Consider the following 21,961-nt stretch of genomic DNA (forward strand, 5'->3'; position numbering starts at 1 on the left):
GGCAACAAAGGGAGACTCTGTCTCAAAAAAACAAAACAAAACAAAACAAAAAAACCGAAGGAAAAATCTATTTAAAATTAAAATCTGGCTGGACGTAGTGGCTCACGCTTGTAATCCCAGCACTTTGGGAGGCTGAGGCAGATAGATCACTTGAGGTCAGGAGTTCAAGACCAGCCTGGCCAACATGGTGAAACCCCATCTCTACTAAAAATACAAAAAATTAGCTGGCTGTGGTGGTATACGCCTGTAATCCCAGCTACTAGAGAGGCTGAGACAGGAGAATCATTTGAACCTGGGAGGCAGAGGTTGCAGTGAGCTGAGATCATGCCATTGCACTCTAGCCTGGGCGACAGAACGAGACTTCCTCTCAAAAAAAAAAAAAGATCAACTAGGTATGGTGGCTCAGGCCTGTAATCCCAGTACTTTGGGAGGCCAAGGCGGGCAGATCACCTGAGGTCGGGAGTTTGAGACCAGCCTGACCAACATGGAGAAACTCCGTCTCTATTAAAAATACAAAATTGGCCGGGCCTGGGGGCCATGCCTGTAATCCCAGCTACTTGGGAGGCTGAGGCAGGAGAATCGCTTGAACCCAGAGGGTGGAGTTTGTGGTGAGCCGAGATCGCACCATTGCACTGCAGCCTGGGCAACAAGAGCAAAACTCCAGCTCAAAAAAAAAAAAATTAGCCAGGCTTGGTGGCACATGCGTGTAATTTCAGCTACTTGGGAGGCTGAGGCAGGAGAATCGCTTAAACCTGGGAGGCAGAGGTTGCAGTGAGCCGAGATCCTGCCATTGCACTCCAGCCTGGGCAAAAGAACAAACTACTTCTCAAAAAAAAAAAAAAAAAAAAGATTAAAATCTGCTTAAAAAGTATTGTTCATGGCATAGAGCTACCATGACTTCTTTATAGACAATGTATCAAACACAATCAAGGCCAAGTCCACCCTGTCACTTACTGCTTGTATTCAGAGTGCTGCACAGAACATTTCAAGGAGAGATGGCTCTAACAAGGCCAGTATGCACACTAGTAAGACAGAGACAAAACACTTTTTCTTATCGAAAATTTATTTTTCTAATTTTTTTTTTTGAGACGGAGTCTTACTCTTGTTGCCCAGGCTGGAGTGCAATGACGCGATCTTGGCTCACCGCAACCTCCAACTCCCGGGCTCAAGCCATTCTCCTGCCTCAGCCTCCTGAGTAGCTGGGACTACAGGCGCCCGCCACCATGCCCGGCTAATTTTGCATTTTTAGTAGAGACGGGGTTTCTCCATGTTGGTCAGGTTGGTCTCAAACTCTGGACCTCAGGTGATCCACCCGCCTTGGCCTCCCAAAGTGCTAGGATCACAGGCGTGAGCCACCACGCCCGGCCTTTTTTTTTTTTTTTTGAGACGGAGTCTTGCTCTGTCGCCCAGGCTGGAGTGCAATGGCATGATCTCTGCTCACCACAACCTCCGCCTCCTGGGTTCAAGTGATTCTCCTGTCTCAGCCTCCCAAGTAGCTGGGATTACAGGCGCCTGCCACCACACCCAGCTAATTTTTTGTATTTTTAATGGAGACGGGTTTTCACCATGTTGGCCAGGCTATTCTTGAACTCCTGACCTCAGGTGATCCTCCTGCCTCAGCCTCCCAAAGTGCTGGAATTACAAGTGTGAGCCACCATGCCTGGCCTAAAATTTTAAAGTAGAGACGGGGTCTCACAATGTTGTCCAGGATGGTCTTGAACACCTGGGCTCAAGCAGTCCTCCTGCCTTCATTGCCCAAAATGTTGGAATTATAAGTGTGAGCCACCACGTCCAGCCTACTAAAAGTTATTTTTTTTAATTTAATGCATCCCATTGAAAAAAGTTTTTTTTTGGTTTTGTAATTTGTTTGTTTTTGTTTTTGTTTTGAGACAGGGTCTCACTCTGTTACCCAGGCTGGAGTGCAGTGGCACAATCTCGGTTCACTGCAACCTCCGCCTCCCAGGCTCAAGTGATCCTCCCACCTCAGCCTCCTCAGTAGCTGGGACTACTTGCCTGAACCACCATGCCCAGCTAATTTTTTTTTTTTTTTTTTTTTGATACAGTATCTTACTCTGTAGCCCAGGCGGGAGTGCAGTGGCACAATCTCGGCTCACTGCAACCTCCACCTCCGTGGCTCAAGCGATTCTCATGCTGCAGCCTCCTGAGTAGCTGGGACTACAGGTGTGCACCACCATGACCGGCTAATTTTTCTTTTTGTATTTTAGTAGAGATGGGTTTCACCATGTTGCCCAGGGTGATCTTGAACTCCTGAGGTGATCCACCCGCCTCGCCCTCCCAGAGTGCTGGGATTATAGGCGTGAGCCACTGTGCCCAGCTGCTAATTTTTGTATTTTTAGTAGAGACTGGGTTTTGCCATGTTGGTCAGGCTGGTATCGAGCTTCTTTTTTTTTTTTTTGAGACAGAGTCTCGCTGTCGCCCAGGCTGGAGTGCAGTGGCGCGATCTTGGCTCACTGCAGGCTCCGCCCCCGGGGTTCATGCCATTCTCCTGCCTCAGCCTCCTGAGTAGCTGGGACTACAGGCGCCCGCCACCTCGCCCGGCTAATTTTTTGTATTTTTAGTAGAGACGGGGTTTCACTGTGTTAGCCAGGATGGTCTCGATCTCCTGACCTCGTAATCCGCCCGCCTCGTCCTCCCAAAGTGCTGGGATTACAGGCGCGAGCCACCGCACCCGGCCCGAGCTTCTAACCTCAGGTGATCCACCTGCCTCAGCCTCCCAAAGTGCTGGGATTACAGGCGTGAGTCACCTCACCCAGCCATAATTTTTATTTTGAGATGGGGTCTCACTCTGTCACCCAGGCTGGAGTACAGTGACGCGATTTCGGCTCACTGCAACCTCCGCCCCCTGGGTTCAAGCAATTCTCCTGCCTCGGCCTCCCAAGTAGCTGGGATTACAGGCGTGCACCACCATGCCTGGCTAATTTATATATTTTTGGTAGAGATGGGGTTTCACCATGTTGGCCAGGCAGGTCTTGAACTCCTGACCTCAAGTGATCCTCCCACCTTGGCCTCTCAAAGTGCTGGGATTACAGACGTGAGCCACCACGCCCAGCCTGAAAAAGTTTAAATAAATAAATAAATAAAAGTTTGAGGGAAGTGTGCAATATTTACATAACTTTCCATTGGTACCACATAATTTTAAATGTACTTGGATCTTAAACTGTTATTTTAAAATATTATTCTTAGGGCCAGATTTCTGTTTTTATTTTTACTTAACTGGCTTCCCAAGCATTGGTCATGAAACTGGGAGCCTTTATCAGACAACTGTTTCCTGTAGCATGCTTGAAGAGTTGTCTCTCCATGCGAGAAGCAACTCTATGGAAAATTTCTGTAATTTGGAAGGTTGATCCTTATAACATTTCTTGGGCCATCATTTAGAACCTTCATGAACCATTTGAGGGGTTCATGCTGTTTCACTGTAGGGCATTTCTCACTTTGAGGAATCCCTGTCTTCTGGCTGCTCCTAAATTGCAGCTGCTTCCAGAGATGCCTGTCTCTTTTTTCTAGGCTCTCCCCAGGGCCATCCGAGGTTAATTTTAGGGTTGGCTGGGCGCGCTGGCTCACACCTGTAATCCCAGCACTTCAGGAGGCCGAGGTGGGTAGATGAGCTGAGCTCAGAAGTTCCAGACCAGCCTGGGCAACATGGCAAAACCCCGTCTTTACTAAATATACAAAAATTAGCAGGGCATGGTGGCGAGGGTGCCTGTAGCTACTTCAGCTACTTGGGAGGCTGAGGAGGAAGGAGCGCTCGAGCCCGGGGAAGTCGAGGATGCAGTGAGCCAAGATCACTCCATTGTACTCTAACCTAGGTGACAGAGCAAGACTCTGTCTCAAAAAAAGAAAAAAAAATTTTTAAGGTTGCCATATGCTCTATATTTTAAGTCAGACCACCCCAAACAAACCTCCCAAATTTGGTGAAAATCAATCCAACCATTTTTAGTCATTCGGTAATAGAAAAAGATAGAAACTTAATTTATAAATTTACCTTTTTTAATAAATAAGAATATAAAATTTAGTTGCTTAACAACAACAGAAGAACAAAAGACAAAAGACAACAAGAGCGATCATCCTGCAAACAGCATAAGTTAACAAGATGAAAGGTAGAAGCAAAAATGTCTACTGCAACCGTGTGAGAAAGGATCAGCCCCTGTAAAGCACTGTAGTTCTGGGCCAGGTGCGGTAGGTGGCTCACACCTGTAATCTCAGCACTTTGGGAGGCTGAGGTGCATGGACCACTTGAGGCCAGGAGTTCATGACCAGCCTGTCCAATATGGTGAAACCCCATCTCTACAAAAAATACAAAAATTAGCTGGATGTGGTGGTGGGCACCTGTAATCCCAGCTACTCGGGAGGTTGAGGCAGGAGAATTGCTGGAATCCAGGAGGCAGAGATTGCAGTGAGCCAAGATCGCACCCCTGCACTCCAGCCTGGGCGACAGAGGGAGATTCTGTCTCAAAAAAAAAAAAAAAAAAGGAAGGACTGTAGTTCTGATAGGTTTGGAAAGAGGAATGAACAGATCTGTGAAAAATGTAGGATACAGACCAGGCAAGTTAAGATTTATTAGATATGAGAAGGAAAGAGAGGCAAGAGAAACGCTAAGCATCAGCTAGCTGTGCTGGGCACTGAATGGGCCCTTCGTCTACATAAACACTTTTCTTTTTCTTTTCTTTTTTTTTTTTTGAGAGGGAGTCTTGCTCTGACGCCCAGGCTGGAGTGCAATGGCATGATCTCAGCTCACTGCAACCTCCACCTCCCAGGTTCAAGCAATTCTCCTGTCTCAGCCTCCAGAGTAGCTGGGACTATAGGCGCATGTCACCACACCTGGCTAATTTTTGTATTTTTTTAGTAAGAGACGGGGTTTCACCATATTGGCCAGGCTGGTCTCAAACTCCTGACCTCGTGATCCGCCCGCCTCGGCGTCCCAAAGTGCTGGGATTACAGGCGTTAGCCACCACACCCATCATCTTTTCTTTTCCTTTTTTTTTTTTTTTTTGAGACAGTCTCCCTCTGTCGCCCAGTCTGGAGTGTAGTGGTGTGATCTCGGCTCACTGCAACATCGGCCTTGCGGGTACAAGCGATTCTCATGCCTCAGCCTTCTGAGTAGGTGGGATTACAGGCACCCACCACCACGCCCGGCTAAATTTTTGTGTATTTTTAGTAGAGACAGGGTTTCACTACATTGGCCAGACTGGTCTCGAACGCCTGACCTCGTGATCCACCTGCCTCGGCTTCCCAGAGTGCTGGGATTACAGGCATGAGCCACCGCGCCCAGCCCTCTTCTGGTACTTAAAAAAAACCTGTAATCCCAGCTACTCAGGAGGCTGAGGCAGGAGAATCACGTGAACCCGGGAGGTGGAGGTTGCAGTGAGCCAAGATCATGCCACTGCACTCCAGCCTGGGCGACAGAATTAGACTCTGTCTCAAAAAAAAAAAAAAAAAAGTACCAGAAGAGTTGGTAACTAGAAAGAAATTAATCTACAGAGTCGTGAATTATGTTGGATTTTAGGCACATTAGGCCTAACCCAACACAACCTCCTCTAGGGGCCCTTACCCCTTCCAACAAATGGCCTAGAATTCTTTTCTGTCCAGGAGTCAGGAAAAACAAAGTTGAGAAGAAGTTTGTTAACGGTCTCTGAATGCTTTAAAAGGGGAAATTTGCAAGACTAAAGAATGGATTGGAGGGGAGGTAGGTTTGGAGGAAGAAGGGGGTGGGGCCCTGAAAAGGCTTCAAGGCGCTGCTCTGAGCGGAAAGGGGATAAGGATCTTCTTGGAGAACTAGGGCATCTGATTGGAACACCTATGAAAGCTTGAGCAATGAGGTTGTGCCCCTCTTGCAGTACAAGGCTGCAAATTATCCAAGCCAAGGGCAGAAATCTCAATGTCCTTGTTACTCCATATGGCCTTGGGATTCTCCCATGGCCCTCCAGTAATGAGCTGCTAGGTCCCGGAAAGCCTGTGGCAGTGGTGGGGTTGGGGTTAAGGATAATCCCACTCCTTGGCCAGTGGATGGACAGTCACCCATGTCTCTACTGTGGACCACAGGACAGCGAAGGCAGCAACCGGCAGACAAGTCCCAGGTGGGAGCGAGTATAAGGATGCGTCTCCTTTTCTTCCTTCTAGAGGGTAACTAGGGGGATATGGAGGGAGCATGCATGGTGGGAGACTGAGGATTGCCACATTCATTTCATGAGTTATTGTTTGCTGATGGGGTCCTGGGATTCTGACTGAGATCTGTAATTCTGAAGCCTTCTCACTCTTCCTGGCAGATGGCCAATGTTTCAGTATTGAGTTTGTAAGGGTGCTATTTATGAGGCAGGAAAAATGTGTTGTTGTGTTGCACCGCAGGGCTATCAAGTGTGACCCCAATAGATTTTTTCTTTTTCTTTTTTTTTTTTTGAGACTCTAAATCTCACTCTGTCACTTAGGCTGGAGTACCGTGGCGAAATCACAGCTCACTGCAGCCTTGACCTCCCACCTCAGCCTCCCAAGTAGCTGGGACTACAGGCACATGCCACTACTCTTGGCTAATTAAAAAAAAATTTTTTTTAGAGACAGGGTCTCCCTACGTTGCCCAGGCTGGTCTCAAACTCCCTGACTCAAGTGATCATTCTGCCTGGACCTCCCGAGGTGCTGGGATTACAGATGTGAGTCACCATACCCAGCCTACCACAGTATTTCTTAAATCTCAGTGGCCAGACGTGGGATAGGTTGCTATTCAAAAGCAGCTTGTAGGGTTTTTTTTGTTTTTTTTTTTTGAGACAGAGTCTCGCTCTGTCGCCAGGCTGGAGTGCAGTGGCGTGATCTCGGCTCATCGCAACCTCCGCCTCCCGAGTTCAAGCGATTCTCCTGCCTCAGCCTCCCGAGTAGCTGGGATTACAGGCACACGCCACCACACCCAGTTAATTTTTAGTAGAGGTGGGGTTTCACCATGTTGGCCAGGGTGGTCTTGATCTCTTGACCTCGTGATCTGCCTGCCTCGGCCTCCCAAAGTGCTGGGATTACAGGCATGAGCCACCGTGCCTGGCAGAGCTTGTAGCTTTCTGCTTTATGTGTTTTTTTTTTTAACTTGGAAAAAAAAATTGTTCTCTTAGGATGTATGATTTGTGTTTAAATGAAGACTGCTCTTTTATTTGGGAGAATCCTCTCCCAGTACTTGAGTGGGCTTCTTGGTTTGGCAAAGGCAAAGCCCAACTCTCATAGTGAGTGGAAGGGACAGATGTAACTGAACTGCTCTGCACAATAATGACAATGACTGTCTTTTGTTAATAGGAGTCCTGACTCTGATTACATTTACGGGGAGTCCAGCCTGAAATAGTTTGGGTAGAGGTAGAGGGAAAAGTCCCTTCTGTTGGCAGCTTGCCAAAGGTGTTAAGCGTAAAGGGATGGCCTTGAGGTGAAGGGAATTCCTTTGCGAGGCAATAGGCCAGGGACTATAGATGCTGCATAATCCAATAGCGACTTCTAAGTCTTCTCAGCTTTGTAATGCCCCAAACTTTCAGCAACAGCCTGGTTGGTGTTTGCTATGCTTAGGGGAATAAGGGAGGGGGGCGTGTCCACACTTAGGATTTGCTTCCATCCTCTAGGATATGACCCCAGCCCCCCAGGCCAGAGTGGTGGTAGCTGCAGCTGTGTGGCTGGTGATTCTGAAGCTCTAGGGGTGGCTTGCAGCAGAATTCTGGAATGCCATATATATATATTTTTTTTTTTTTTTTTTTGAGACAGAGTCTCATTTGTTAGGTGAGCTCAGTCGTGATCATCGTCAACCACGATTCTCCTGCCTCAGCCTTCCAAGTAGCTGGGATTACAGGAGTGTACCACCATGCCTGGCTAATTTTTGTATTTTTTTTGGTAGAGATGGGGGGGGTGTCTCACAATGTTGGCCAGGCTGGTCTTGAACTCCTGTACTCAAGTGATCCACCTGCCTTGTCATCCCAAAATGCTGGGATTATAGGCGTGAGCCACCACACCCAGCCTGGAATGCTGTCTATTGAGGAAAGGAAGAGGCTGTACTGAGGAGTGCCAGCGTTGAGTTTCAAGCAAGTGTAAAACTCTGGCCTTAACTGAATCACAAGTAGGAAACAAGTTAATCAGGAATGGATTTGTGGGGCATGAAAACCTTTGAGGATTCTCAGGATTGTTTGGAAGAGGGGCCTGGATTTTCTGTCACTAAAGAGGGTGGGATTTGTTTTACAGTTGATAATTTTTTGATGGGGTGCGTCAGGGTCCCACTCTGTCACCCTGGCTGGAGTGCAGTGGCGTGATCACGACTCACTGCAGCCTCAACCTCCTGGGCTCAAGCAATCGTCTCACCTCAGCCTACCAAGTAGCTGGGACTACAGGTGCGTGCCACCACACCCGGCTAAGTTTTGTATTTTTTGTAAAGACGAGGTTTTACTATGTTGCACAGACTGGTCTCAAACTCCTGGGCTCAAGCTGTCTGCCCACCTCAGCCTCCCAAAGTGCTGGAATTAAGGGCAGGAGCCACCACGCCCGGCCTATAGTTGACAATTAACTATAAGTGTGACCTTGGAATTATAGAGGGAGAGTAACGAGACTCATTACTTACTAGCCCAGGGTAGGAGACATTAGTGGGCTGCAGGTTTCATCCTTAAATTTCTGTGAAGCCTTTCTTGAGGACATCTGCCCTTTCCTTTTCTCCCTCAGTGTGTGGTTTTCCTTTCTCTGGCTCCCACTGCACTCTGCACACACCTTTATCACAGTAACCACTTACGGTGTATTGTAATTTGTAATTATCTATGTACACGTCTCCAGGTAGACTGACCTCAAGGGCGAGGGACTGGCGCTGGTACTCAGACCCCGGGTTCAAGTTACAGCCACGTCTCTAGCTGGTTTTGTGATCTCAGGCAAATAACTTAATCGCTCTATGCCTCAATTTCCTTGACTTATAAAATTGGCATAAGACTAGCTCTGTCACATGCCGTTGCTGGGCATATTAAGGTGACAATGCGTGAAAAGTACGAGGCAAAAGGTAAGTGCAAAATAAAGGGCGCCTAAAACGGTACACGTGTGTTAACTAACCTGATCTACCCTTACGTGTGCACTCAGCAACACTTGAGCACCTAATGTCCTCTGGGACCCCGGAACGCCTCCTCCGGAGTGGAGCAGCCTCGCGTGTGGCCTGTGGGCCTTGTCCCACGGGCCGGCTCGGGATTGGCTCCGCCGAAGAGAAAACCCTGCCGACAGCCCTTCCGATCTCGTCAGCGATTGGGCCGGGACCGTCCCACAGTCACTCTTGTTGCTGGGCTCGGAAATAGGGAGCAGGGCTAGGTTGCGCGTGCGCAGATTGAGAATGGAGCTTTCCGGTCGGGCGGGAGGAGGTGACGTCAGGAGCGGTGGCGGGCGGGGGCTTCTGGTAGCCCTGGGGACGCTGTATCTGTGGGCTCTTGAATCGCGTCACAAATCAGCGACCGAACTCTGGCGGTGGTGGCTGAGACGGCGAAGGCGGCAGCGGCGGCGACAGCTCTGGGGTTTGCGTCTCGGGGTGTGTCGGCCGCCGCTGCTGCTGGGGCCTGGTATGTACAGATGGCTGGTTAGGATTCTCGGCACCATTTTCCGTTTCTGCGACCGGTCGGTGCCCCCTGCCCGGGCCCTCCTGAAGAGGCGGCGCTCAGACAGGTGAGACGAGAGGGGGCTGAGCGCCAGCCTGGCCTTACCCCCTCCCCCACAGCGGGCTCCTCGGCCGTGATAGCTTTGATTCAGCCAGGCTCACCCGAAGCAGGTCGCCGGGATCCTAGTGACGTAGTCGCTCCCGCCAGGCTGTGGGGAGGCAGCTCCTGATGAAGGAGGAGCTGGTCGTCTTCGTAGCGGCCGGTGATGGCAGGGTCTTTGACATTCTTGTCAGAGGCCAAGCTGGTTGCTGATAACAAATGGGGCTTTGCCGCTCTTAGGCTGAACACTAACATTGAAGGAATACTGTCTTTGTTGTGGCTCACTGTTTACAAAGCACCCTCGCAAGTGTCATCTGCAGACATTAAGTGCAGTTAAAGGAAGTGAGATTCATAGCTTGCCCAAAGCCGTTTTGACTGCAAGTACTGTCCTTGCAGCAAGAAACCGCACCTGTTTCGTTCTAAAACAGCTGTCAGTGTGTTTGGGGCCAGAAGGGTTTTGTGCTTTAGAATTAGTGAATGAGTAAAAAGGCTTAGGTGCCTCACTCCTTTAAAACAATCATTAGTCTGTACTCTTAAATTCGGTTAAAATTTGGGGGAAACTCAAAGCTGTTCTTTTTTTTCTTTTCTTTTTCTTTTGGTTGAGACGGAGTCTTGCTCTGTCGCCCAGGCTGGAGGGCAGTGGTGCGATCTCGGCTCACTGCAACCTCCGCTGCCCCGGGTTCAAGCGATTCCCCTGCCTCAGCCTCCCAAGTAGCTGGGATTGCAGGCGTGCACCACCACGTCTGGCTAATTTTTGTGCTTTTTGTAGAGATGGGGTTTCACTACATTGGCCAGGCTGGCCTTGAACTCCTGACCTCAAGTGATCCGCCCACCCCAGCCTCTCGAAGTGCTGGGACTGCAGGCATGAGCCACTGCACCGCAAAGGCTATTCTTATTTAGCATCTACTCTTTGGAGTGTCCCATTTTATTGTATCGACCTCCTTACCTAAAAATCTGGAAAATAAAATATTATACAAATTCTATGCCCCCTCCCCAACTTTAGTGATCAAGTGTTAATTTATTTTTCTTTTTTTTTTTTTTTTTTTTTTTTTGAGACGGAGTCTCATTTTGTTGACCAGGTGAAGTGCGGTGGCACGATCTCAGCTCACTGCAACCTCTGCCCACTGGGTTCAGGCGATTCTCCTGCCTCAGCCTCCCTAGTAGCTGGGATTACAGGCGCCTGCCACTGCACCCGGCTACTTTTTTTGTATTTTTTTTTTTAGTAGAGACGGGATTTCACCATCTTGGCCAGGCTAGTCTTGAACTCCTGACCTCGTGATCCACCCGCCTCGGCCTCCCAAAGTGCTGGGATTACAGGCGTGAGCCACAGGGCCCGGCCACGCCCGGCTAATTTTTTTTTTTTTTTTTTTTTTTTTTTGAGACGGAGTCTCGCTCAGTCGCCCAGGCTGGAGTGCAGTAGCGCAATCTCGGCTCACTGCAAGTTCTGCATTCCGGGTTCACGCCATTCTCCTGCCTCAGCCTCCTGAGTAGCTGGGACTACAGGCGCCCGCCACCATGCCCAGCTAATTTTTTGTATTTTTAGTAGAGACGGGGTTTCACCGTGGTCTCGATCTCCTGACCTCATGATCCGCCCGTCTTGGTCTCCCAAAGTGCTAGGATTACAGGCGTGAGCCACCGCGCCCAGCCCTCGCCTGGCTACTTTTTTGTATTTTTTAGTAGAGACGGGGTTTCACCGTGTTAGCCAGGATGGTCTGGATCTCCCGACCTCGTGATCCACCCGCCTCGGCCTCCCAAAGTGCTGGGACTACAGGCGTGAGCCACCGCGCCCGGCCGTTAATTTCATTTTTTAAATTAAGCCTCAATATCAAGAAAAGTGGAAGAAGTGTTCATTTGTGGGAGCTTGAGAGAACAAGATGTCTAATACATTAATCTGACATTGCAGGTTATTGATGAGATTGGTTGTTGGCTAAATTGCGTCATGTGTTCCAGAGATGCATGGTTTTGCCTTATTTTTCTCTCCTGTCTTTCCGTAGGGTTGATGTGAGGATCATTTGAGAACGTGGTGTAAAGTGCCTAAACTGATGCTTAATGTATATAAGGGTAGTATTTGTCTATCCTACCCTGGGGCCTTTTGCAGAGTCTGGTGCATGATAAGCACTTGGTCCGTATTCATGGAATAAGGAAAAGCTAATTTCCTCTCCCTTGTCCTCTCTTTGATGTGAATCCCTGCTAGTCAGTGGAACATGGTTTGGCGATCAAAACCTTGATCTTCACTATACTTTAGGTGTTCACATCCTTAATCCAAAACAACGCTTCTCAGTGTAAACCAATTTTCAGTCAAAATGAAGCCCAGCAGAGCTTGTTGGAATGTATAAAGTTATGAGCTGAATGGAATCCTGGGATCTCATTCTATTCATTTTTTTTGCATGTGTTAATATAATTGATCATAAGGGTTCAGAGAGATGATGAGTAATATACTATGACCCTTTAACATTCTTGACATCTGGGTCCTGAAACTTTCCTCAATTCCAAAGTTCTTTATTACCACCGTAATGTAGTTTGCGTGGTAAAAATGAAGTTAAATATAACACTTGATTAAGATTTGTCTTTTTTAAGTTGTAGAACTGTTTTTTTTTTAACTCCCTTTCACACACAAAAGAAAAAACAATAAAAAAGAATTGTCTTTTAAGGCTGTTCATATTAATACTGTCACCTAAAGTAAAAGATGGCTTTCTTTGGGGATCATTTTCAAAAGGAAATTGCTTGTTTGTTGTTTTTAAATCATTTCTGGAGCGAAAGAGAAAATACTAGTTCTAAACTCTTACCTGGGTTCATATACTAGCTAAGTGACTTTGGCCAGTTTTAAGTTTGTACTTTAACCAGATGGCAAATTATTATTTGGTAAGAAGTTTGGGTCTCTCTCAAATAGTTGAAACTGTAGCAGTAAGTCTTCAGATGTGAAAAGCCTACTATAGAATAGCATTCTCTCTTTTGTTTTGCTTTTATTTTTAGTTTTATTTCTTTTTAAGACAAAGTCTCACTCTTTTGATTAGGCTGGAGTGCAGTGGCATGACCTGGGCTCACTGCAGCCTCGACTTCCTGGGCTAAAGTGATCCTCCTGCCTTAATGTAGCTGCAACCACAGTCACTTACCACCAAGGCTGGCTAATTTTTTATTTGTTTTTTTTCGTAGACATGAGGTCTTACTTTGTTGCCCAGGCTGATGTCAAACTCCAAGGCTCAAGCGATCCTCCCCCTTGGCCTCCCAAAGTGCTGGGATTACAGGCACGAGCCACTGTGTCCCCACCAGCATTCTCTTTTAAAACATCAGTTGGATCTCATTTTATGACAAAGTGATAGAAGGGGGATGTGTTATATGAATAGTAAGTTTACTTACAGAAATGAATGTGTGTGTAAATATATATATATATATATATATTTTTTTTTTTTCTTTCTCTTTTTCAGCACTCTGTTTTCTACAGTGGACACTGATGAAATACCAGCCAAAAGACCAAGATTAGGTACTGAATATAAATTTTAAAAATTTTTAGTTTTTAAATAGGAAAAATACATGCATGGAACAAAATTCAAAAGGTAAAAAGTATGTGGTAAAAAGTAAGTCTTGGCCGGGCGCAGTGGCTCACACCTGTAATCGTAGCACTTTGGGAGGCCAAGACAGGCGGATCACCTGAGGTCAGGAGTTTGAGACCAGCCTGGCCAACATGGCGAAACCCTGTCTCTACTAAAAATACAAAAATTAGCTGGGTGTGGTGGCAGGCGCTTGTAATCCCAGCTACTTGGGAGGCTGAGGCAGGAGAATCGCTTGAACCTGGGAGGTGGAGGTTGCTGTGAGCCGAGATGGTGCCACTGCACTTCAGCCTGGGGCGACAGAGCAAGACTATGTCAGGAAAAAAAAAAAAAAAAAAAAAGTCTCTTTCCTGGCCGGACGCGGTGGCTCAAACCTTTAATCCCAGCACTTTGGAGGCTGAGGTGGAAGGATCACTTGAGGTCAGGAGTTTGAGACCAGGCTGGCCAACATGGTGAAACCCAATCTCTACTAAAAATTAAAAAATTAGCCAAGTGGCGCACACCTATAGTCACAGCTACTTGGGAGGCTGAGGCAGGAGAATTGCTTGAACCTGGGAGGCAGAGGTTGCAGTGAGCCAAGATTCTGCTACTGCACTCCAGCCTGGGCAACAGAGCGACACTCCATCTCAAAAAAAAATAAAAAAAAGAAAGTCTCTCTTTTTTTTTTTTTTTTTTTGGAGACAGAGTCTCGCTCTGTCCCCCAGGCTGGAGTGCAGTGGTGCAATCTTGGCTCGCTGCAAGCTCCGCCTCCCAGGTTCACGCCATTCTCCTGCCTCAGCCTCCCAAGTCGCTGGGACTACAGGCACCTGCCACCACGCCTGGCTAATTTTTTTGTATTTTTAGTAGAGACGGGGTTTCACCACGTTAGCCGGGATGGTCTCCATCTCCTGACCTCATGATCAACCTGCCTCGGCCTCCCAAAGTGCTGGGATTACAGGCATGAGCCACCACACCTGGCCCAAGAAAGTCTCTTTCCTGTCCCTTTCTTATCTTTTCTAGAGGTAACTACTGTTACCAGGGACTTGTCTAATCCTTGCAGGTAAATAAGCCTAGGTGTAGACTGTGCATTTTAAAATTCTAAATCCTTCTATAAAGAAAAGATACTTCTTATTTATTTATTTATTTTTTGAGACGGAGTCTCGCTCTGTCACCCAGGCTGGAGTGCAGTGGCGCAATCTCGACTCACTGCAACCTCCACCTCCTGGGTTCACACCATTCTCCTGCCTCAGCCTCCCGAGTAGCTGGGACTACAGGTGCCCGCCACCATGCCTGGCTAATTTTTTGTATTTTTAGTAGAGACGGGGTTTCACCGTGTTAGTCAGGATGGTCTCAATCTCCTGACTTCATGATCTGCCCGCCTCGGCCTTCCAAAGTGCTGGATTACAGGCGTGAGCCACCGCGCCCGGCCCTACTTCTTATTTTTAAGGAGGAAATGTTGTAAATGTTCCAAACTGAGGTGACTCTAGTTCAGATGGCTGAGGGAACCTATCTTTTCTATTTTTTTTTTGAGACAGGGTCTCATTCTGTCACCCAGGCTGGGATGCAGTGGCATGATCATGGCTCACTGCAGCCTCCACCTCCCTGGGCCCAGGTGATCCTCCCATCTCAGCCTCCCAAGTAGTTGGTTGGGCCTACAGGCACGTTATCACACCTAGCTAATTTTTGTATTTTTTTGTAGAAACGGGGTCTTGTCACATTGCCCAGGCTGAAAATAGGCAGCAGTGGCATTTTGAAAGAATACTTCTGTCTTTAGGAACCGGTAATATTTTTCTTTTTTTTTCTTTTTTTTTTTGAGACAGGATCTTGCTCTGTCTTGATCTTGTCATCAACAATGTTTTTTTTTAATTTTGTAAGAGGCGATGGTGTCACTCTGTTGCCCAGGCTTCAGTGCAGTGGCACGATCGTAGCTCACTGCAGTCTCAAACTCCTGGGCTCACACAATCCTCCTGCCTCAGTGTCCTGAGTAGCTGGGACTATAGGCGCGTACCACCACACCTGGCAAATTATTTTATATGTAGATACTGGGCCTCCATATATTGCCCAGGCTGATCTTGGAACTCCTGGCCTTCCAAAGTGCTGGGATTATGGATATAAGCCACTGTGCCCAGCCAAGTCTTTTACTTCAGTATATCTGAATGGATAAAGAAAATAAAAGTAGATTAAAGGAAAAAGGCATAGTAAAATACTATAATAATATATTCCTCTTTCTCAAAAATGATTATAAATTTGGGTCTACCTCCAGATGTGGTAATTGAGTGTGGACATGTTTAAATTCAACGAGTACTTATTGAGCATGTCTCAGTGCTAACCAATGTGTTAGGTTTTACAGAAAATACAAAAATTAGTAAGACAGGGTCTCCATTTTTTTTTTTTTTTTTTTTTGAGATGGAGTCTTGCTCTGTTGCTCAGGCTGGAGTGCAATGGTGCAATCTCAGCCCACTGCAACCTCCGCCTCCCAGGTTCAAGTGATTTCCCCTGCCTCAGCTTCCCAAGTAGCTGGGACTACAGGTGCCTACCACCATGCCCGGCTAATTTTTGTATTTTTAGTAGAGACAGGGTTTCACCATGTTGGCCAGGCTGGTCTCGAGCTCCTAACCTCAAGTGATCCACCCGCCTTGACCTCCCACAGGCGTAAGCCACCGTGCCCGGCCTGGGTCTCCATTTTTAAGGACCTTACATGATTATATGGTAGGGGGTACAAGACAATCACATAATAATGCTAATGTCAATGAAAATATAAAAAATAAAAAAACAAAGATAGTAACAAAATCCTATCCAATTTTCAGCTCATCGAATCTCAGTAAATGTTTGCTGGAGTTAGTATGAGTTAGTATGTGAGCCCAGGTCTTGAAGGATCGATAGGATATCAAAGGAGAGCAATAGGAAGGAAAAATATTCTAGGCAGAGGGAATAGTATGGGAAAGTTGTGCAAATTCAAGAAATAGCAAATAGAGCTCAGGGGAAAAAAATGGCTGAAGGCAGGTAGATCAAATTATCGTTTTGTTTTGTTTTGTTTTTTAATAGAGACAGGGTCTTGCTATATTGCTCAGGCTGATCTCGAACTCCTGGGCTTAAGTGATCCTCTCACCTTGGCTTTCCAAAATGCTGGGATTACAGGCGTGAACCACCATCCCCAGCCAAGGATTTTCGAATGACAGGAATTTATACTAAATTCATTAGAACAGTATTTCCCAAAGCACAGGATAGATACCAATTTAGGAAATGATTTTAGGGGATTCAACATTCGCAGCATTATGTAACATTTGAATTATGATTATGTACTAAGAAAGGTGTATCCTTTTCAGTTATTTATTTTAGGTATTCACATCCTGTTTATTTCAAACAGAAAATCTTGATTTAATGCTAGTATATCTTCAATACTTGTCTAATATATGCTAATCTCCCATTTTTTAACAGGCCCAACTAGAACTTATTATTATTGTGTTTTCATTTCATTTTTTTTTTTTTTGAGATGGAGTTTCGCTCTCATTGCCCAAGCTGCAGTGCAATGGTGCGATCTTGGCTCGTTGCAACCTCCACCTCCCAGGTTCAAGCGATTCTCCTGCCTCAGCCTCCCGAGTAGCTGGGGTTACAGGTACCCGCCACTATGCCCGGCTGATTTTTGTATTTTTAATAGAGACAGGGTTTCACCATGTTGGCCAGACTGATCTCGATCTCCTGACCTCAAGTGATCGCCCGCCTCGGCTTCCCGAAGTGTTGGTATTACAGGCGTGAGCCACCGCACCCAGCTGTGTTTTCATTTCTTTATAAGGCAGGTGATGTTGGCTTTACATATGCAGTAGTAATTTAAAATCTTTTTTTTTTAAGCCAAAAAAGAAAGTCACTTTTAAAGAAAAATATAAATAGCTTGTACTTGGATGTGGTTAAAAAAAAAAAAACAGGAACACAAACTTTGGTATTACAGAAGGTTTCTGACTTAATTATTTAGGATAATCATCTGTTTTATGGACTTCTCTGTTAAGGATCACTTATTGCATCATTCCCATTAAATATGTAGTATGATTTTCTGAACGGCAAATTGTAGAAGGGAATCTAAACCAAAGGGTAAGCAGTGGGTAGCAGAGTTTGTAAAGGTCTGTAGAGTGCTGTCCAAGAGAACTTCCTGCAGTGATGACTGCTGAGCACTCGAAATGTGGCTAGTTCAACTGAAGAACTGAATTTTAAACTTTATTTGATTCTAATAAAACTTTAAGTTAGGTAACCATATCTGGCTACTAGCTACTGTGTTGGACAGTACAACTCCATTGGTTGCTTTTGAGAGAAAAAAAGCAAAGCAAGGGTAAAAGAAAAGAAAGAAGACCTCAGAATTTCAGGCTCATGATCTTTTTTCTTTCTTTTTTGAGACGGAGTCTCGCTGTGTTACCCAGGCTGGAGTGCAGTGGCACAATCTCGGTTCACTGCAACCTCCACCTCTTAGGTTCAAGCGATTCTCCTGCCTCAGTCTCCTGAGTAGCTGGGATTACAGGTGTGCACCACCACGCCCAGCTAATTTTTATATTTTAGTAGAGATGGGGTTTCACCATATTGGCCAGGCTGGTCTCGAACTCCTGACCTCAAGTGGTCCACCCATCTTGGCCTCCCAAAGTGCAGCTAATTTTTGTATTTTAGTAGAGACAGGGTTTCACCATGTTAGCCAGGCTGGTCTCAAACTCCTGACCTCAACTGATCCACCCACCTTGGCCTCCCAAAGTGCTGGGATTACAGGTGTGAGCCACCGTACCTGGCTCAGGCTCATGAGCTTAAAGGTGAAAGAGATTTTAAGAGATCTATGTAGTCTAGTCTCAGGAAAGTAAGGTGATCTTTTCCCCATTTTACAGATGAGGCAGGCCTTCTGTTTTTTAAAAAAAATCAGTGAGATCTTTTGACGTAATCTCAGGGGCATACCCAGATTTTGATAACATTCGTAGGAAAATAAATATTATGATATTGTTTAGTAGCCACAATTTGCTATGTTACCAAAGTCTTCTTGTCCTCTAGAGTCTGGATGACAGACTGTGGGTTAAGCATCAATCACTGAAGCTCTTTTTCTCCTCCTTAGAAAGCGCAGCAGAATGTGTACTATCCCTCAGCAGTATTAGAGGGGGATAACCTGGGATTCTCTGATTCCTAAAATGAAAAACAACTCATTTGCATAGTTTGGTACTTATAACTATTAGCAAATTACTCAAATTGGATTGTGCTTTACCTGGCCATTACTTTTTCCCTTTTGTTTGTTATTCCCCTATGTTTCTGGAAGTATTTTACATGTTCTGGAGCACTGCTTAAAAGCTACCATTGCAGTCTATCTTTCTCTAAAGCAGAATGGCTAACGTGATGTTCTGTTTTTCTCAAACTAGCGTCTTCAAATACCCTTAATTAGGACATAGGAAACTGTAGAAAGCTTACATCAGATATATAGAAAGTGAGAAAGAGGTAGTGTAATAAAAGGAGGAAGTGAGGAAAGCACTGAAACCTACCCTTTCCTTTTATTTTTGGTGGCAAGGAGGGGTGAGCCTGAGTTGTTTTGTTTTTTTTTTTTTTTGAGACAGGGTGTCCCTCTGTCACCCAGACTGGAGTGCAGTGCCGTGATCTCACCTCACTGCAACCTCCACATCCCGGGTTCCAACTATTCTTCTGCTTTAGCCTCCCAAGTAGCTGGAATTACAGGCATGTGCCACCAGGCCCAGCTAATTTATTTATTTATTTTGAGATGGAGTCTCACTCTGTTGCGCAGACTGGAGTGCAGTGGTGCCATCTTGGTTCACTGCAACCTCCGCCTCCTGGGTTCAAGCGATTCTCCTGCCTCAGCCTCTAGAGTAGCTGGGATTATAGGTGTGTGCCATGACGCCCAGCAAATTTTTGTATTTTTAGTAGAGACGGTTTCGCCATGATGGTCAGGCTGGTCTTGAATTCCTGACTTCAAGTGATCTGCCCGCCTCTGCCTCCCAAAGTGCTGGGATTACAGGCATGAGCCACCGTGCCCAGCCTAAGATCTTCTAACACATCTCCACTAGAGGGATAGTCTTGTTCTATCTTACATGTTTAAAAGCTGCATATTTTAGGCCAGGTGCAGTGGCATACACCTGTAATCTCAGCACTTTGGGAGGCTGAGGCAGAAGGATCACTTGAGCCCAGGAGTTCCAGACCAGCCTGGGCAACATAGTGAGACCTTGCCTCTACCAAAAGATCAAAAAAATTAGCCAGGCGTGGTGGTGCATGCCTGTGATCCCAGCTACTCAGGAGACTGAGGTAGGAGGATCACTTGAGCCCGGGAGGTTGAGGCTGCAGTGAGTAGTGATCATGCCACTGCACTCCAGTGTGGGTGACAGAGTAAGACCCTGTCTCAAAAAAAAAGAAAAAAAAAAGCTGCATATTTTATACTTTACTTAGCCAAGATATAATAGGGGCTTAGTAAATAGTTGTTTAGGGCAACTACAGTGTGTTGTTACCTGCCTAGGAAGTAAGGACAAGCTAGTGAGACTATGACATTGCCTCCTGTAGAATTCTGCCGTACTTGGTGGCTATATGCTCCTTGTTGTTTAATCATGCCCTCATCTCTGTGGTAAAAATTTTATTTATTTATTTATTTGTTTATTTTTTGTGAGATGGAGTCTCATTCTGTCGTCCAGGCTGGAGTGCAATGGCATGATCTCAGCTCACTGCAACCTCCACTTTCTGGGTTCAAGCGATTCTCCTGCCTCAGCCTGCCAAGTAGCTGGGACTAAAAGCGCACACCACTGAGCCCAGCTAATTTTTGTATTTTTTTTAGAGACGGGATTTCACCATGTTGGCCAGGCTGGTCTTGAACTCCTGACCTCATGATCTGCCTGCTTCAGCCTCCCAAAGTGTTGGGATTACAGGCGTGAGCAACCATGCCCAGCAAAAATTTATTTTATATATCCTGGAAACTCTGCTTAAAAGCTGTCATTTCAGAACATTGTGTGTGTGTGTGTGTGTGTGTGTGTGTGTGTGTGTGTGTGTGTGTGTGTGAATCAGTATGGATTTGCTAAAGTGATGGTTTTATGTTTTTATATTCAGATGTTTTATTTAAAAAACACAATTACAATACTGGTATTCCAGTTATTCAGTTAGAAAAATATTATTTATCTATTTATTTATTTATTTTGAGATGGAGTCTCACTCTGTCGCCCCAGCTGGAGTGGAGTGGCGCGATCTTGGCTCACTGCAACCTCTGCCTCCCGGGTTCAAGCGATTCTCCAGCATCAGCCTCCTGAGTAGCTGGGACTATAGTCGTGCACCACCATGCCCAGCTAATTTTTTGTATTTTCAGTAGGGACGGGGTTTCACTGTGTTAGCCAGGATGTTCTCGATCTCCTGACCTCAAGTGATCCACCCACCTTGGCCTCCCAAAGTGCTGGGATTACAGGTGAGAGCCACAAGTCTGGCCCAATTTTTTTTTGAGATGGAGTTTCGCCCTTGTTGCCCAGGCTAGAGTGCAATGGCGTGATCTTGGCTCACCACAACCTCTGCCTCCCAGGTTCAAGCGATTCTCCTGCCTCAGCCTCCTGAATAGGTGGGATTATAGGGATGTACCACCACGCCCAGCTAATTCTTTGTATTTTTAGTAGAGATGGGGTTTCTCCATGTTAGTCAGGCTGGTCTCGAACTCCTGACCTCAGGTGATCTGCCCACCTCGGCCTCCCAAAGTGCTGGGATTACAGGCGTGAGCCACCACACCTGACCTAGAAAAGGATTATATTTATAAATACCTTTTTATTTCAATGGTTGAAAGTAGGACTTTTTTTAATTTTTGTTTTTCAGAGACAGAGTCTCACTCTGTTGCCCAGGCTGGAGTGCAGTAGCACAATCACAGCTCACTGTAGCCTCAACCTTCTGGGCTCAGGTGATCCTCCCACCTCAGTCTCCTAGGTAGCTAGGACTACAGGCGTGTGATACCATCCCCAGCTAGTTTTTCGTACAGATGGGGTTTCTCCATGGTGGCCCAAGCTGGTCTTGAGCTCCTGGGCTCAAGCAATCCTCCCACCTCAGCCTCCCAAAGTGTTGGGATTACAGGTGTGAGCCACCACACCCAGCAAATAGAACTTTTGATAAAAATTGAGAGAGGCTCTTTCCAAGATATCATTTTATTTTTTAGCTGGAAGTTTATTACTTTATATTTACAGTTTGTTGACACTTTCTAGATTGCTTTATTCACCAAGTGAAAAACAGTCTCTACAATGCTGCCAGCTTATTTGGATTCCCATTCCAGCTGACCACAAAGCCCATGGTAACTTCTGCTTGTAATGGAACACGGAATGTGGCCCCTTCAGGAGAGGTCAGTGGGGATGAGACTCCATTAGGAATACTGATCTTTATACTTAATCGTTACATTTTAGAAAATTCTCTCTTTGAGAGTTAATGTATATAATTACTTTTTTCCAGAAATATTTGTATCTTTATTAGCTGTGCTATAAAGACCAAGAAATTAAAGGTTAATAAAATGAACATTTAAAACGTGTTTATAAAGAGCTAAATATTATTACATATGCTTTCTTTTTTTTTTTTTTTTTTTTTTGAGACAGAGTCTCGCTCTGTCGCCCAGGCTGGAGTGCAGTGGCGCAATTTCAGCTCACTGCAAGCTCCGCCTCCCGGGTTCACGCCATTCTCCTGCCTCAGCCTCTCTGAGTAGCTGGGACTACAGGCGCCCACCACCACACCCGGCTAATTTTTTTGTATTTTTGGTAGAGACGGGGTTTCACCGTGGTC

At 46.1% G+C, this 21,961-nt stretch overlaps 1 protein-coding gene across 2 annotated transcripts in view; it reads left to right on the forward strand.

The window, feature by feature from the left end:
• Window positions 1-9,451: 9,451 nt before the first annotated feature.
• SENP2 (SUMO specific peptidase 2) overlaps window positions 9,452-21,961 on the forward strand; it is a 47,617-nt gene continuing 35,107 nt past the window's right edge. For both annotated transcript variants that reach the window (XR_009209354.1, XM_032171829.2), the window contains exons 1-3: window positions 9,452-9,654; window positions 13,112-13,167; window positions 21,397-21,530. Coding sequence is in view for 1 of the 2 variants with exons in the window: in XM_032171829.2 (XP_032027720.2) it covers window positions 9,554-9,654; window positions 13,112-13,167; window positions 21,397-21,530 (291 nt within the window). In the remaining variant the exon portion in view is untranslated. The remainder of the gene's footprint in view (window positions 9,655-13,111; window positions 13,168-21,396; window positions 21,531-21,961) is intronic.

This window comes from Hylobates moloch, unplaced genomic scaffold, assembly GCF_009828535.3.
Source record: "Hylobates moloch isolate HMO894 unplaced genomic scaffold, HMol_V3 SCAFFOLD_13, whole genome shotgun sequence".
In the NCBI taxonomy this organism is placed as follows: domain Eukaryota; kingdom Metazoa; phylum Chordata; class Mammalia; order Primates; family Hylobatidae; genus Hylobates; species Hylobates moloch.